General features: G+C 45.1%; 1 protein-coding gene across 4 annotated transcripts in view; it reads right to left on the reverse strand.

The window, feature by feature from the left end:
- Positions 1-17,133, reverse strand: part of LOC119175711 (heat shock 70 kDa protein 12A) — a 166,247-nt gene that overhangs the window by 17,602 nt on the left and 131,512 nt on the right. For 3 of the 4 annotated variants that reach the window (XM_037426656.2, XM_075881936.1, XM_075881935.1), the window contains exons 6-8: positions 16,468-16,651; positions 11,114-11,170; positions 4,083-4,420 (exon numbers count right to left, since the gene is read on the reverse strand). In XM_037426656.2, coding sequence (XP_037282553.2) covers positions 4,083-4,420; positions 11,114-11,170; positions 16,468-16,651 — 579 coding nt within the window. The remainder of the gene's footprint in view (positions 1-4,082; positions 4,421-11,113; positions 11,171-16,467; positions 16,652-17,133) is intronic. The other variant, XM_037426657.2, reaches the window with a different exon arrangement.

Consider the following 17,133-nt stretch of genomic DNA (forward strand, 5'->3'; position numbering starts at 1 on the left):
GAAAGACGGATCCATCAGGTTTTGCGGGGACTACCGGCGTCTCAATTGAATCACGCGCAAGGATGTCTATCCGCTGCCACGCATTGACGATGCCTTGGACTGCCTACAGGGAGCCGAATTTTTCTCTTCTTTAGATCTGCGCTCTGGATACTGGCAGGTACCCATGGCAGAGGCCGATCGTGAAAAAACTGCTTTCATCACGTCCGACGGGCTTTACGAATTCACAGTCATGCCCTTCGGCCTCTGCAACGCGCCAGCTACTTTCGAGCGGATGATGGATTCTATCCTTCGAGGCCTCAAATGGAACGTTTGCCTTTGTTATTTAGATGATATTGTCGTCTTTTCAACTGATTTCGCAACCCATTTAACCCGCCTCGAGAAAGTCCTCGGGTGTATTTCCGCCGCGGGGCTGCAAATGAATCTGAAGAAGTGCAATTTTGCCGCTCGAAAGCTTACGATCCTTGGCCACGTGATTTCAAAAGACGGCATTCTTCCTGACCCTGCCAAACTTACAGCCATTTCAGCGTTTCCTAAACCGACCACCATGAAAGAGCTCCAAAGCTTCATAGGCCTTTGCTCTTACTTCCGGCGCTTCGTCCGCAATTTCGCGACGATCATCGCTCCTTTGACCAAGCTCCTCGCCGGCTCTAGAGACCTTTCAGCCTGGTCTGCCACCTGTGACGACTCTTTCAATGAACTGCGCCGCCTCCTTACGTCGCCGCCTATTCTGCGACACTACGACCCATCGGCACCCACAGAGATCCACACCGACGCTAGTGGTGTCGGGCTAGGCGCTATTCTTGCACAGAAGAAAGACAGCTTCCAAGAGTACGTGGTTGCCTACGCAAGCCGAACTCTTAGCAAAGCCGAAACCAACTATTCTGTCACTGAAAAGGAATGCCTCGCCATTATTTGGGCGATAGAGAAATTTCGACCTTACGTGTACGGGCGCCCTTTTGACGTCGTGACTGACCACCACGCCCCCTGCTGGTTGCCGTCACTGAAGGATCCAAGCGGTCCCCTCGCCCGATGGGCATTATGCCTCCAAGAATATAATATTCGCGTGGTCTATCGCTCCGGCCGGAAACATTCGGACGCAGACGCCCTATCCCGTTCGCCTCTACCCCCTGACCCGGACTGCTGCGAAAGTCTAACCTGTGATGCCACTGCCGTCACCATCGCCGACATGCCATCTGAGCAACGCAAGGACCCTTGGGTTGCTTGGATTCTAGACATCCTGGCTGGGCGGACGACTTCCCCCCTTCTCGCACGTTGCGTCGGCAAGTCGAGCACTTCGCCACTCGCGACGACGTGCTGTACCGACGCAACTACGCACCCGGTGGACGTCAGTGGCTACTCGTGATTCCACGTCATCTGCGATCCGAAATTTTTTCCACGTTTCATGACAACCCCCAATTTGGCCACGCAGGTTTCCTGAAGACTTATTCTCGCATACGTCTCCGATATTACTGGCGTGGCATGTACCGTTTTATACGACAATACGTTCGGGCCTGCTCGACGTGCCAGAGACGGAAAACTCCCCCTTATCACGCTAGCGGTACTTTGCTATTCTTACCATGCTCATCCCGACCATTCGACCGTGTCGGCATCGATATCTATGGTCCCCTTCCCAACACTGCTGACGGTAACCGCTGGATCATAGTTGCCGTCGACCATCTCACGCGGTATGCCGAAACTTCATCCTTCCCTCGTCTACAGCAAAAGACGTTGTGACTTTCGTTCTTCACATCGTATTACGTCATGGAGCACCTCGGGAGTTACTGAGCGATCGTGGTCGCGTATTCTTGTCAGACGTCATCACAGCATTGCTGCGTGAGTGCCACGTCGTTCACCGCACTACGAGCGCCTATCATCCCCAGACCAATGGAATGACAGAGCGCTTCAACCGCACCCTTGGTGACATGCTGTCTATGTATATCTCGTCAGACCACTCCAATTGGGACCGAGTGCTCCCGTTTATCACGTTCGCTTATAATACCGCCATTCAAAGTACTACTGGGTTCTCTCCTTTTTTCCTCCTTTACGGACGCGAACCTTCTTGCACTATGGACACCATTCTTTCGTACAAACCTGACTCCTCAGAGTCCACGACTTTGTCTCAAGCCGCTACATACGCTGAAGAATGCCGCCAACTGGCAAGATCATTCACAACCCAAGACCAAGGACGCCAAAAGCACCACCATGACGCATCAAATAACACTACTTCCTACGATCCAGGTTCACTCGTCTGGCTGCATGTCCCTTCTGCTACACCTGGCCTTTCTACCAAGTTGGTCCCCAAGTATCACGGCCCATATCGTGTGCTACAAAAAACGTCACTGGTGAATTACCTCATCGAGCCACTGGAACCATTTTCTGACCAACGTCGTCGTGGCCAGGAAATTGTCCACGTCTCGAGACTTAAGCCCTGCTACGACCCTCCCGTGTTTACTTGTCCATAGGTTGCCAGGATGGCTCCTTATTTCGCGGGGAGTAATTGTAACGAATCTGAATAACGGACGCTCTGCTGGTAATGAAGACGACGATGATGATCGGTGGCTGCAGTAGTAGCTCGCGCACGCCGCTCGCCATTAGCCAGACCTGCCTGATAAAGGACATTTTGCTAAGCTATGTCTTAACCTTTCTGGACGTACAACACCTCTATTTTAATATATATATATATATATATATATATATATATATATATATATATATATATATATATATATACATATATATATATATATATATATAGAGAGAGAGAGAGAGAAAGCAACACAGAAAGAAAATAAATAAACAAATATTTGTGGGTGAGATTGTATTTAAATTCTGGTTCGTAAGATCCGAAAGTTGGCACCGTATCTACTAGGGCCAGACACGCTGGCAGAGCAGAACACAGCATATATACTCTGTAGCTCTGTATAGCATATAGTATATCAAAGGGGTGAGCAAGAAATTTCTGGATGAGGAGGAGAGATGTGAGGGTATAGAAAAGGAAAGAGAGTAAAGCGTAGCACAAAGAAAATTAGAAAAACAAACAGAAAAACAAAAGGAAGAAAAGGAGAGAAAGGAAATAAATAGGATAAAAGATAGAAAAACAGGTAAGAATAAGAAATGAAGGAATAAATATATAAATAGAAATGAGCAGAGGAACTAAAAAGATGGAAAAGTAAAAAGAACAAAAAAACAGAGACATTTGACGAAGAAAGAAGGAGCAAACTAAAAAAAAAAAGCTACGGACGCCATGCTCCACACTTATTCGTTCAGGCTTACTTGGCACAACTGCTGGCTTAATCTTTTCTCTCTCGGCAACAATACATTAGGCGCATCGCACATCAAAACTGTCAGACATTCATGATTTACATTGGTTTTTTTACTATGGTCAATGAGACATTGCGGACACACTTATCAGTTTTAAATTTTTCAATCAAAGCCGCTGGCAGCTTCTAGCATTATGCCACAGGCAGGGCTGCACAAATGGCACACGCTTATATGTGCAAAGGACGGTTGATATCATTGCAGACGTTCGCAAAAAGAATGCAGTGACAAAAATGTTTGCTGAATGTAGGCGGTGGTATAATTATAATGTGTCGGAGATGTTTTGTGCAGTGAATATACATTAGTAACGGGAAAAGGTTAGCACAAGTGACCTGTCAACGGAGGGACAAGATTGCGACTTGCAGCGCCGTTTTTTTCTAGCACGCTGATATCGATTACACAAAGTGAATCTCTTCTTTCAAAAAGGGGTGGCCGGCGGAAACCATTCCAACAAACAGCTTTTTGGTGCAACTGTGATGAAGATAGAGTCACTCGCAATTCTGCTGAAAAAAATCATGTGCGTATAATTACATCTGCGGATAAGCAATAAACAAGCATTTCAGGCTTTCGGATGGCTACCAGCTATATGGGCGGCTGTCCACCGTTCCAACGGCCACCTCTGCTTTGGAGAATAGATTTTGCTTGGCAATCTCCCTATCAGCGTGCTCGTGAACAACAGTTCGCAGTTTTGCGGCTTCGGCCACTTGTGCTTACCCTTTTCCGTTGAGACTACGAGCATAGCCTGCAAGTTACGATGCACTTACGGTGGAGCCCTTGCACTTCTTGTAGTAGTCGATGAAAGAGAAAGGCAGCGATATGTTGAGCGGTGTGTCCTTGTCAGGTGTGGCGTTGCGCTTGCGGGCCTCGAAGGCCACCATGAGGTCGACGTAGGCAGCAGGCCTCTTCAGCTTGAACTGGTCCATGAAATCGCTGCTGAAGATGGTGCGCAGCAGGCGCTCGAACTCACGGTCAATGCCCAGCGAACCGCATGGTCCCCCGGTCGCCTTGTGCAGCTCCTTGAGTGTGCCGTGCTGGTCGTGCAACTCGTGCACTGTGATGTCCACCGTGCCACCACCACAGTCTACCACCATGTACTTGGTGCCTACAAGGATGAACAAAAGAAAAACATGACAGTCAGTAGCAAATGTTGTTGCTGACACAAGATTGTACACTCTATTTGCGACATCCAGGAACAGATCGACTTTGTCGGTGCTGATCTACTTTAAATCTAGGAACTGGTATTTTGACGAATCATGCTTGTACTACATTGAGCTTTCCTTTGTCCTTGGTGCAGATGAAAACAACCTGAATGGTTCAATAAAATGAATATAAAACCTATTGTTCCTATAAGACTTTCTCATCACATTTCATCTAAGAAGTCCATGTTTTCTTTATATATATACATATATATATATATATATCGGAACGGCTGCTCGTATGCCATATTAGCCCATGTGGTCTTGGTAGTTTCTATTTCATCGAGTGCTGATACTGTCGCATGTGTATTACTTCATTAGCACAAAATTTTCAGTGCACTATTTGTAAATAATAATATATTAATACTAATAATAATACAGTCACAGTTTCGCCAAATGGGCGAAGCAATGAATGTGATAGCAATATATTAAAAATGTTTTACGGAGCAAGGCTAGTATTTTTAGGAGCAATATAATTGTAGTAAACACGCTTGCTGCAGCGTGGCCACAGTAGGTGACCACAACAAGGCTCGTGCGTAGTGACGGCATTGATGAGAAGCGCCTCCTGGAGGCAACGCATGCTGGTACTAAGGACTATACGTCGTGTGTCGCCGCTGGTGGCACTTTGTTATCTGTAGAGTGCATCTATATGTGGACGGCTGCTCTAGGTACACTTCTGGTACTTGTTTTTAGATGCAAAACAGCTCTTTGAATAGCCTGTGGAATGCTGTCCCTCCGTCCGCACTGTTCCCCTCGCCACAAGTATAGGAGCAGTGGCAAGTAGCTAACACCCTCCCAGCAGTGCGCGATGGCATCTCTCTCCCTCGCCTGCGTGTCAGCCCTTTCTCGCTTCACCAGCTCCACCACTTGCAACGCTCGAGCTCACTCCTCACGTCGGCATCATCTCACCGGCGCCACCTCTCTCCATCTGTCAGCGAGAAGAAGCCGCGAGCTGGCAGAAGCGTGCGCTTTGTGCGCCTCGAGAATTTCGCGGCGCCGACAATGTGGACAGCGCGCTGCTGCTTGCCTGGGAATCGCGCCGACGGGCGAGACGCCGTCTCGGCATGGTTATTGCTAGTGTGCGCGTACCTTCCACTGCGGTCGCCGGCGTTGCGAGGGTAAGCGAAGCCGATCACGTTCGCGAATGGCGACGTCAACACGGACGATGCACGAGCCAAAAAAGCCGAGTGCAAGCCTCTTCAACGCGTCCCGTCTCCCGTGTCTTTGCATTTCAAACAAACGTTTACTCGAGCAAATTCTATACCTAGTTTCACATCAAACCATTCTTTCAGCAACCACGTTGAGGCCGGTTTCAACTAGGTCAATGTCGTGCGCACCGTTGCTGCTTCGCATCCCATCAGGGTTTTCATCAGGGAGATGATCCATAGTTTTTTTCGTGTGAGAGCGCAGCCTGTAGAAGCTCACGCCTGCTGTGGGGGAAAGAGCCGTGGGCCCATTGTTGCCGCAATTGCGCGGCAACCATAAGCGCCCCCCTCTGCCTCTTTTTTCTTCGCTCACGAGATAAGCACGTGCGCAGACGACCCCGGCCGGAAAGGCGATGTTCGCTCTGCAGAAAAAATGGGCTCGCTCATCTTACATCTTTCTCCGTGTATATATATATATATATAAATATATATATATATATATATATATATATGATGTAAATGATGGCGGTGGTGGTGACGGCAAACACCGGCCGAGACTGTCCATATTCCATATAATTGCTCTAATAATAATAATAATAATAATAATAAAAATAATAATGAAGGGAATTCTGGAATCTCCTCTAATCGAGATCTGTAAGCATGAAATGGTACGGTAGATTGGTGACGTGGCGTTTTGGGCGTCTTGGTACGTTATACCTTAGTTTTCTAACACACGAAAAAAGAAAACACGTGGACAAACTTGCTTGTGCGTGTTTGTTCATGCATTAATTGAAGATAGGTGCATGTTCGCAAGGGCACACACCATTCTGTGCACTGGTCTCTGTTTTGGACGTTTTCTGTTACTACGTGGTATTAATTTGGGCTTTGCCGAGTGTATGCCTCCGCGACATGACGCTGCTGTGGTGCAGCACATGCAGCGTGATCTCTCGAAGGCAACTGGCGTCGCGAAACTCCCCAAGCACTGGAAAGGGTCCTCCACCATGTCTGCCTATATTTATATATTTACTTATTTCCAATACTGCTGCTCTCATCTGAGAGCGTAGCAGAAGGGCAATACAAAAAGTGCAATACATAAAAAAATTCAGGAACAATCAAGTACCTAAGAAATGTCAGAAACGAGGTTACAGTAAATATAATACAAGAACAAATAGTGGTTACTGAAATATATACAATAATCTTGCAAACATTTATCACACTATTCAGATAAGACTGTGTAATATTGACCATCCTTTATACAAGTAAACAGCTAACTCACATTTCATAAAAAACATTCAAATAAAAACAACAACAAAAGAGAATTAGCCAGTAGGCATACCCTTTTTGTGTCGAGGAGAGTCGACCGACAAGTGTCTGCCGTAGTTGCTAGTGTCCTTGTGGCATTCGTTTGAGACAATATTTGTTGTTTGTGCTTTTTTTTTATTGGTGAATTCTTAGAGACTTGGTGTTTGTGATAGAAGGGTGTAGTTGATTCCATTCCCTAATGACAACTGAAAAAAAAAAGAATGTTTGAAAGTTGCAATACTATGTAGATATTCTGTAAGTTCATCGGCAAGCTTTTGGCATGTAGTTGGGGATTAAGAAAACGAAATGTATTTCGACACGCTTATCTTGAAACTGTTTTTATTCAGCTAAAACAAGAAGTTTAAATGGGCTTCTTTTGCCTTTTCTAGAAGAGTTTGTAGATTGGATGCATTTAGAAGGTTAGTTGGCGAGTCTGTGTGCCTGTACCTGTTACGAAGAAATCCTATCACTTTTCTTTGCACTATCTGCTTCCAGTTTTTTATGTTAGCCTTTGTATCGGCCTTATAAATGTCTTATATGCAAACAGACTTATTGCGGTATAGGAGCTTTTTCTAGGCTTCTTTTAAGAAAAAAAAATAACTTTCGTAGTGCTGTTGCGGTAATGTTATCCATGTCCTGGGTGCAGTTAAAGTACGAAGTAAGCATCACCCCTAAATATCACTGCATAGTTGAATAGTGAGACCCATTTTCTTTTAGGTATCATGATCACAGCGGATTTTTTTATTTTGTTCTGACTAGCGCAATACTTTGGCGCTTGTCACCATTGCGCGCTGCATCACGATCACGGGTGCCACAAGTTACATGGCTACACATAGTGGAAGGTGCGTACGCAGGCAGCGTGGGGTCCCCCGCAATAAAATTAAAAGAAAAATGTGCACTTCAAGGGCATGGGCATCCGGGCGCCTGTTAAATAAGTGCTTTTTGTTACCAACAAACCGAGCAGAGAGTCGCTTCTCTTTCGCGCTCCTCGAGCTCACGACATGGTGTCAGAAGTGGGATACTTCTGCCACCGTTTTTTCTAGCCACTGCTCCTTTCATCCTTGATGGTCTTCAACAACCGCGATGACGGAATCGGCTACGGCAGGTATACGAGGGCAGCAACGGGCTTCTCTCTCCAACCTGCGCAGCCATTCACGTTTCATCGAGTCTCCGAATAGCCTGCATGGATTCTGGAGTTCGACAACTACCGCTATGCATCCGGACTCGTCCAAAAATAAAAATAAATGCAGGTGCCAACTCTGCTCTACGTAATGGGTCGCCAAGTGAGACAAATATTTAACATGTTCTCGCTCTCCACGGAAGTCGTCAAAAACTTGGGTCTTGTTAAAGCCAAGTTTGACTAGCCCCCTTCTCAACCATACTGTACTTGACTCGCACTTCGTATAAGTTAAAAACGTCGTCTTCGAGTCGAGGTGCTTCAAACAGCGTGTACAAGAGCTTTCCGAGAATGCCAACCAGTACGTCACCACCTATCATAACATAGGAGACAGGTGCGACTATAGTGACTTGCGGGATTGCCTCATCCGCAACCGCTTTGAACTTGAACTACGCGACAAGAAACTCTCTGAAGCTCTACAGCTGGATGATATGCCTCACACTCGCCACGGCGCTCGCTAAGGCGCGCCAAAAGGAGTTAGTGCACAAGCAGCAGCAGCCAGCAGCAGTAGCTCCTTCCAGCATTCGGTGGACCGTACACTTTGAAGCTTAAGTATACACGGATCTCGATGCCGTCTCCCACAATTATTGCAGCCAATGCAAGAACTTCCCGCGACTGCCATGCACGTGATTTTCTAGCGGCAGCTACGAGTGACTGGATTTGCTGTCCCGGATACCCATTTGTAGCTGTCGCTTGCCGCGTCGCGTGTTTCTGGAAATCTAGAATAGATCTCTTGTCTCCCGGAAGCCAGCGTGGTGATTTCCGGCAACATGAGTGCACCCCTGGTCTTCCCTTCAGTTGCAATTTGCTCGCAATTAATGCTTATTATCCGCGCGTACTTCAAGGAATGCAAGGTATGGACCACCTTTTTTACATTAGCATCTCGCGCCGAAAGTGAGAGAGCGGCCGTATTTTGTCGTAAATCTTGTTATCGAAGGTTTGTTTTGATGTTTCGATGTCAGCTTGTGACAATTATGGTCGTTCGCTGCAATGTGAAATCGTCATGTGAAGGGCATCGTAGCCGTCATATAGCGTACGCTTCTGGGCACGCTGTCGTAGTGGTACCATAGACATGTTGTCATCAGCCTACTTTTATGCTTCTTTTCACAATTTATGGGTATGCATGCGATAGTTTTCAATCTAGCAACATCGACACTTTTTCGCCGACATGTGTTTGGAGCCGTCGTGACGCGACGATGCGACGGAGCAAATTTGTCGTTGTCACTCGCTGCTATCGCTCGAAGATCACGTGCATGCGGTTGGGCCTTTTAACAAGTAGTGACACTCTCCTCCACTCCGGCGCTTTCCTCCTCCATATCCTCACTCAACATGCCGAGCCTCCTCTCTCAACATGACACATCCTCTTCTGAACGGCCGCCGTGTGGGCATAGGTGCAGTGCCGGATCTCGCCACACATCAAGAATGTTATGCCACACTGATAAGTTACACTTGCGATGTTCATGACCTTTCTTAAGACATGGCTCGAGAGACGGGAGAAGAGGGTGAGTGGCCACGGTGGCTCGGTTAAAAGAATTCCGGTACTTTCCAAAAGTCACGGGACCGAGGGGATGTTTTTCGATTGAATGGTCAACTTTGGCAACTATTGTTCGTTGTGAAGGTGTGTAAATATGTCACTATCACCCGAAAAGGAATTAAAAATTTTGGGATGTCAGAGCCCCTTAACACCCCTCTAGTTATGACCCTGACAAGACCCCAAGCTGTCCTCTACAACGACGATCCGCCCCCAGACAGTCGACGACGCCCCAGCAGAGACATCAACGGTTCCAGAAACCATACCCCGTACCGGCCGCAAAGTCTTTGTGCCTGACCGTTAGGCATGTGGAATGGCTCCTCGCCTGCTGATGCACGTGCCCCGTAGTGTAAAGGACAGACAGCTCAGCGAGCCCTCCCGGCGCCTGGATCAGGTACAGACGGTATGATTTCAAACTCCAATTTATCGGACCGCCTTGGCCATGGTTATCGGAGTGGTGACAGGGAGATGTCATTGGCTGCAGCTGTCAGGTGGTCTGATGTGGTGGCAAAAATAGCTCCCTGGTTCATGTCCCGGTTTGATACGCCAGACAAGCGATGCGGCAGTCCGATGCTACGAAACGTCCTGAAACATCCCAAAACGTCCTGGAATATCGCCATTCCGAGACTCGCATCGCATGAAAAATTGTACAGTCTGTCTCGCGCTTTACACACCGAGTGCAGGTGCATGCAAGCACCTGTTAAATAAACGCATTTTATTACCAGCAAGCTGTGTGGAGAGTCTACTCTTTGTTCCGTGCTTCGAGCTCAGGACCCCTTTGCCCGGAAGTGGGTGTAGTCAGGCTAATAATGATGGTGTATTACGGTCACTCGTCTTGTTCAGCCTTTGAATTCATTTATTCGGTCAGAGCTGTTGAGCAATAATAATAATAATAATAATAATAATAATAATAATAATAATAATAATAATAATAATAATAATAATAATAATATATGGGGTTGTGCGTCGCAAAACAATGACATGGCTATAAGAGATGCCATAGTAGAGGGCTCCGGAAATTTCAATCATCTGGTGCTCTTTAACGTGCCTTGACACCGCACAGTACATGGGCCTCTAGCACTCTGCCTGCATCGAAATGAGACCGTCGCGGCGGGGATCAAACCCGCGACCTCCGGGTCAGAAGCCGAGCACCATAACCACTGCTCCATCATGGCGGACCTTGTGCACTCTTGGAACCTTTTGAAAGGTCCCATTTTGGAAGCGTGCGAGATCCAAGCTTCTACGTTGCGTTCACATATGCCTCTGCGCAGGTGCACCCGCACGTTACGTTTACGTGGTACGTTCCACCCTTGCTATTCATGTGCTAGTTTGGAAAAATCGTAATCTAGATTGAATAACAGGTAATGCGTGCAGGCTAAGTGGGCCAGTGAAAGCACATTTCATACTGGACAAATGGTTTGGAGAATGTGGCAAGAGGATTTACCTCCGTAAAGGTAATCCTCGATAACTTCCGAGCGCAAGGGAGGTAGGATATGCATGTCTGCAAGGAGGAAGAAGCAAAAACATTTGCTCAACACATAACACACACACACACAAATGCAAGGCTGCAAGTGGAATAAGTGCGTTCACGTACATCAAACGCTATACGGGGAAAGACGAGGCACACATCATACACCACAAATATTTCAGGAGAGATAGCATGAATAGGTGCGCTTGGTGGTGCGAGGGCATCGCAAGTAAGCAGACAGGAAAAGTGTTCTCAGCCAGCGTGCGAAATGCAGGATTCTCGACTTCATGCAAAGCGCAGAAGTCGAATATGCAGGACTGTGACAGGCATGCAGTCGAGGTATAGTGTTCTCAAGGAGGTTTATGCAGTGCAGCCAAAAAAAAAGGGGGGGGGGGGCTACTGCTTACCGTAAAATTCCGAGCAAGCGTCGTCCCCTGCCTGTTTCAGTAGATTGGAAATATGCAAATAAGCACCCCCCGCCCTCTCACAGTTTTCAGTGTTTCATTCAATTTTTTATTTACCAGATGACGCAAATAAAAACATTAGTTATACGTGTTCAATAAAGCATTTTCTCATTAGAAGCAAGAGTGGGCCTTCTTTCGAAAACGAACCAAATTTCTTTAATTGAAGCATACCCAATTACAAGAAAGCATATTCTGATTTTTTAAAATGTTCAGCCCTGACAAATTAGAGAAAAACTCGAACATTTGTACTAATAGCTTACGAACGCTATGCATTCTTATAATAAACATACATCGAATTTCACCGCATTACTAAAAGTTGTTACTTTTTGAACGTCGTATGACAAGCCATGCCCTCTAATACTTATAAAATGTACCGGGGAGCTTTAGTGGCCCGTGAAAAATTGCAGCATATGTTTAAACGGAAGTTTCGATTGTATACTGACTTCACAATTCTGTTCACATGCTCATAGGCAAATCCTGGCTGTCCAGCATGCCCGGGACCGCTACCTGTCAGGGCTAGCAGGGAGTGTGACCAGTTCGCGTCCCCGTAACACCCTCCAGACTACTCACTGTTAAGGCTTTTTCATATCCCCCACTATACTACGACGGAGTTGCTTTGTCGGCTCCATATACAGGGTGCTCCAGCTATTTTTAGCCAGAGTTTAAAAATATGCCGATACACGCAAATACGACGCGACCAAAGGCATGTTGCTGACCATTGCCTGGAGTTAGTCAAACTATGTTTTGTATTCTAAAATACCGTTTAATTAGACCTATTTATAATACTAACTTTAGAAGGAATGAATTTAGATAGAAAATTCAATGAGAAAGTTGTAGGTCTGTTTGAAAAACGTCCAATTAGACAGTTCCGAACTTTATATCTGTTAGAGTGTACATTGTAAAAATTAGAGTGTATTAGAGTGTATAAATTAGAGTGTACGTGGCAGCTATAAATTGTAAGCAGATCGTAATTGTATAAATATTTTACTGTCATTCATACTATATTTTTTCATAAATTGTATTGAAGTAGTGACTCAAATTATGTGCATTAATTATCTGCTGGCAGCTAGCGTTCCTGAAAGATTGAGGCAGCTTCATTGTGGGCAATAATTATTTGCTGGCGGTTAGCGTTCCTAAAAGATTAAGACAGCTTCGCCCTTGTGACGTTAAGCTTGAACGAAGTGCGCAGCCTTGTTTGTTTCTTCTGCTCGGTTTTCTCTTTTTTCCTTTTTCTTTTTCAGACATTTTCTGTCTTCTTTTTCTGTTTTCTTTCTCTCCTTTTCTGTTTCTCGCTTGCTTCCTCTTTTTTTCTTTCTATTTTTACACGTTGTTTTGCCTGCGTTATGCCAAGCGACGACAGCCCAGTGTTTCTGCCTTAATATCATCATCAAGGCGCTTGAAGAACAAGAGAAAGAACACTTCTCTATGGCGTGAGCACCGCTCCAACTGAGGATACCATGCCAAGAAGGTTTTTTCAACGTATTCGTAACTCAATTGCAGGCAGCTGGTTGGCAAGCAGAGCAGGCACACATGGCACTGACTACAAAAGTGTCAACAGAAAAACAGGCGCTCGTAGCGAGCGTGTAAAAAGCAGTCATGCTAATTATCAAAAGCCACCACGATAAGTTCTTTTGGAGTTAAACTGACATAGCTTGAGCAAGACATACATTTCTTTTGTTGTTGGGCTTGCATACTTACAGGCATTTCAATAAAACAAAGTCAGTGGCATTTGAGCAATTTGCAAGCGAACATTTTTGAGCGTAAGCTTTTGCTGCTAGCTTCTTGGGTACATTTACAGCAAAATTCCACTAATGTATAATGTGCCCTGTGAAGCTTTCTTTGAAAAAAATAAAAAGAGTATTACACACTCCCCGTATGACTACAGTGCAGCCTTGGGTACAAGAGTGATGCTGGCTAACAATTTCACGCATCAGGCACACATAAATACCCCGCAGAAAAGTGGACGAGGGGGCACCTTTCGTCATAGTTCAAATGGTATAGAATCGGACACGATTTTCGAAGGTTGTGTGTTCGGATCCTGCCGACAGAAAAAGTAATTTTTTGTTCATTTTAACTTTATTTAGGTGAGGATCATCACAATACAGTTAAGAAGTAAGGTCTCCAGTGTTTCTCTTGGCTAGATAGCTGGGCGGTTTCATTTGTTGTGTATAATGCGGAAAAACGAGTCCCTCAGGCAATTTCCCTATTTCGTATCTCAAAGGACGCCTGACACCAAAGTTGGGAACTCAAGATGATGTTGTTTGCGAGTTTTGCATGTGGACTTTTCACCGAAAATTGGTAATGAGTGTTGTCTATAAGATATATATTTTTTAATTTGGTTTTAAAGTAAGGGTGAGCGCTCACCCGAACATTCAGGTACAATCGAAATTTTCTGTAATTTAACGTAGCCCCACACCCCTCGTGACGTTGCAGAGGTCAAGCAAGTATTGTCCACGTCAGAGAACATTTTCGGGGCACGCACAATACCCAGACTAGCTACCCAAGAAGGGCTATTGTTCGTCACCCTCTCCCCTTTGTTCTAGGGCTGCACTCAAGGTAGGTTTTGCCTTCTAACGCCAAGAATACTTTTTTTTCTTGTGAGGGGGACACGTTGAAAGTACCCACATCAATTCATTCTTGAGTTCCCGCTGGTCTCTTTGTTTAAAAATAATGCGTTCAGCATCACCGAAGCTTGAGCGCACGTGGTCTCGGGTGCTGCCCCGCCGTGGGGCGCTGGTTTCTCACGGTATATAGGCGGGGGTTTTGAACTTATGCAATATTGTTCTGAATAAACGATGCTAACATTAATTATACGATTGCTTAGAGCATTTAGGATTCTATTTCGGCATTACCAGACATAAAGCTATAATTTACTGTGAAAAAAATTGCAAACAAAACCTTCGTCGTCAAGGGTTGTGATAATCCTGTCACACGGGCACCCACAAACTCCGTTTAACTTCCTCGTCTTTACGACAACAGAGGACAACAGAGATACGGTCCGTGTCACATGTTGTCTTTAACGTCAAACGAAGCTTTTCGTAAAGGGAGCTCAGCGATCTCCCTTAGTGGTGGAAGGAAGTAGTATTGAAAAAACTGGGTGAGTTGGTAACGATGGCCAGTTGAGATAAACAGCGAAAAAAAAAAACGACGACAGAGCAATGTTTTGCGCTGTTTACCTCGACCATCTATAAATTGTTACCAACTTGCGTAGTTTTCAATACTACTCAGGGTCATTTTAAGTACCAGCGCTCGTGTTTTGTTCTTCTTTTACTGTCTTCGTTTTTTTTTCCTCGAAGAGACTGCTCTCGTCCCCAGTAATGTGTAATTACGGAAAAAACTGCAAACATAAAACAGCCGTAGTTAACACAGTAATAAAGTTTAACTGTAATAAAAGCTTTTTCACTGTACAACCCGCCCATAACATGCTTTTACCAATAAAAAAATGTGCGAACAATCACACGTTCACTTTACACACCATGCCCCACCAAAAGCCACCATTTTGCCATTTTGAAAAAGTTTCTTTGGGTTTAGGCTAGCGTACCAGCCGTCCTACCAGTGCGCACCATGGTGTTTACATCTCTGTCCACATTATTGCCAACTTGCTTGCAGGTGTACATGTCTGTGATAAATGCCAAAAAATGTTTCTATTTTTGGTGTAGATAAATTATAATTTATATAATCAAACATACGATTAAAAATGTTTTCAGAAGTATTAGGCGCGAAATCTTGCTTTCGGAAAGGGTCCTGCAGTGCCCCCCTTGCGGCTTCTTCACAAAGCCTTTACAATTGCCGTGTGACGTCAGCATAACTCCATTTGCGTCAAACTTCCTAGGGGAGTTTTACGTTGATGGAATTTAACGGAGTTCAGTGATGGCCGTGTGACAGGGGTGGAGTGAGACTTGCCTTGAGAAAGAAAATTCAATTTTGGGGTTTTGCGATTGTATACCTCCCAGAGAATTTCTCCACCTATCAGAAAATATACCGAACTTGGGCACTCGCAGTTTCATAAATAATATTTGGTCCATTTAAATTTACACACTGACAGGAAGTGCTCGTGTCGCCGTACATAGCATCTGCGTTTTTCTCAAAACAACATTTTTGAAATTTCAGTGCATTTTTCTCGGGAACTATTGGGCGTAAACAAACAAGATTTTTCACATTGTTAAAGAGTGGCATTTACATGACCGGGGCTAAAATCAGTCAGTAGAATAAGTTCATCAGTATTTCTTTACTAATCAAATAATTCATAAGTGACAATTTTAGAAATAAAAATACAAAACCAAAAAATTACTAAACACAATTTGAAACGAATTTTGAGCTGTACTGTATCTTTAAAATACTTTGAAAATTTTATATTCATAACTTTCCTTACCACTGCTGTGCAGCCAAATTTTGAAACACACTTTTAAAGTTATACTCTATGTTAAACCGAGTTGGGAAGTATCCTTTCGGATAAATTAAATGTATCTTGTATATCTACCTGAAATTCTTTGTGTCCGAGTATTTTGTATTGCATCGTAGTGTAATCTCGAAATATCTCTGCCGAGCCCTCTATAATAAACACTCGGGAATGCCAGCACCACCATACATCTATCTATCTATCGCGCTTAAGCTTTACTTCCGGTTTCGCGGAGAGTTCGTGACCCTTATTAGCGGTTAGCAAATCGTTTCAACGAACACTTGCTTTCCGAGTTGAGCACATGTTCTCTTTGTTCTTGCGATTTTTGTCCTCGCCTGTCATGCGCTGTTATTGCCGAATATTAGTGGTGCACACCTCGCTGTCCTATCGGGCTTCCGTTACGTTTCACCACTGCGAATGACGCAGAAACGTGGGCGGCTTTTCCCCCCCTGTTCATTGTGCCATACCTGGCCTCTCGTCGACGGCGGGTTCGGTGTTCAGCTCAGGCGCTGCCTCTCGGAAGAGATGCACTCTAGCGGGGGCCTCGGGCACTAGTTGATGCATGCGCAGCTTGCGGCAGTACACAGATGCCGCTTCAGGCTCCAGAGCAATGATCAGCTGTTCCGGGAAGTCAGGGGAGCCAATTCCCGCCTGGGAGCATGCGGATCAGGCGAAAAGAAGTTGGAAACTCACTCTCACAACACAGCGTTGCGAACCGTCAACCACAATCATGATCATATTGTTGTCATAGTCGTCGGTTCTTAAGAATCCCCGTCAGAATGCAGAGAAAGTTGTGATGAAGGCGGCACTCTTATTTTTTTCCCAGATGGCATACGCGCCGTAAGGTTACATGTAACAGACCAGGTTGATAAATATTTTTGCATTGCTCACTAATTGAAGGACAAGATTAGTTAGTTAACTGTGAAGTATGTTTAGTTAAAATGCCATGTACCTTGAAAGTCACGTTATGCATACTGGGGGAATAGAAAAGACTACCAGGCTTATTTTTATTAATTTATCCAAGTGTGACACTATTCTTGCGAGACAGTGTATCAAATTAGGTGCAAGTTTATTAGGCTTTAAGGCATATAAATTGAGTTAATATACTGCTCTATGAAGCATAGTTCTTGTTT

Source organism: Rhipicephalus microplus, chromosome X, assembly GCF_043290135.1.
Source record: "Rhipicephalus microplus isolate Deutch F79 chromosome X, USDA_Rmic, whole genome shotgun sequence".
NCBI lineage: Eukaryota > Metazoa > Arthropoda > Arachnida > Ixodida > Ixodidae > Rhipicephalus > Rhipicephalus microplus.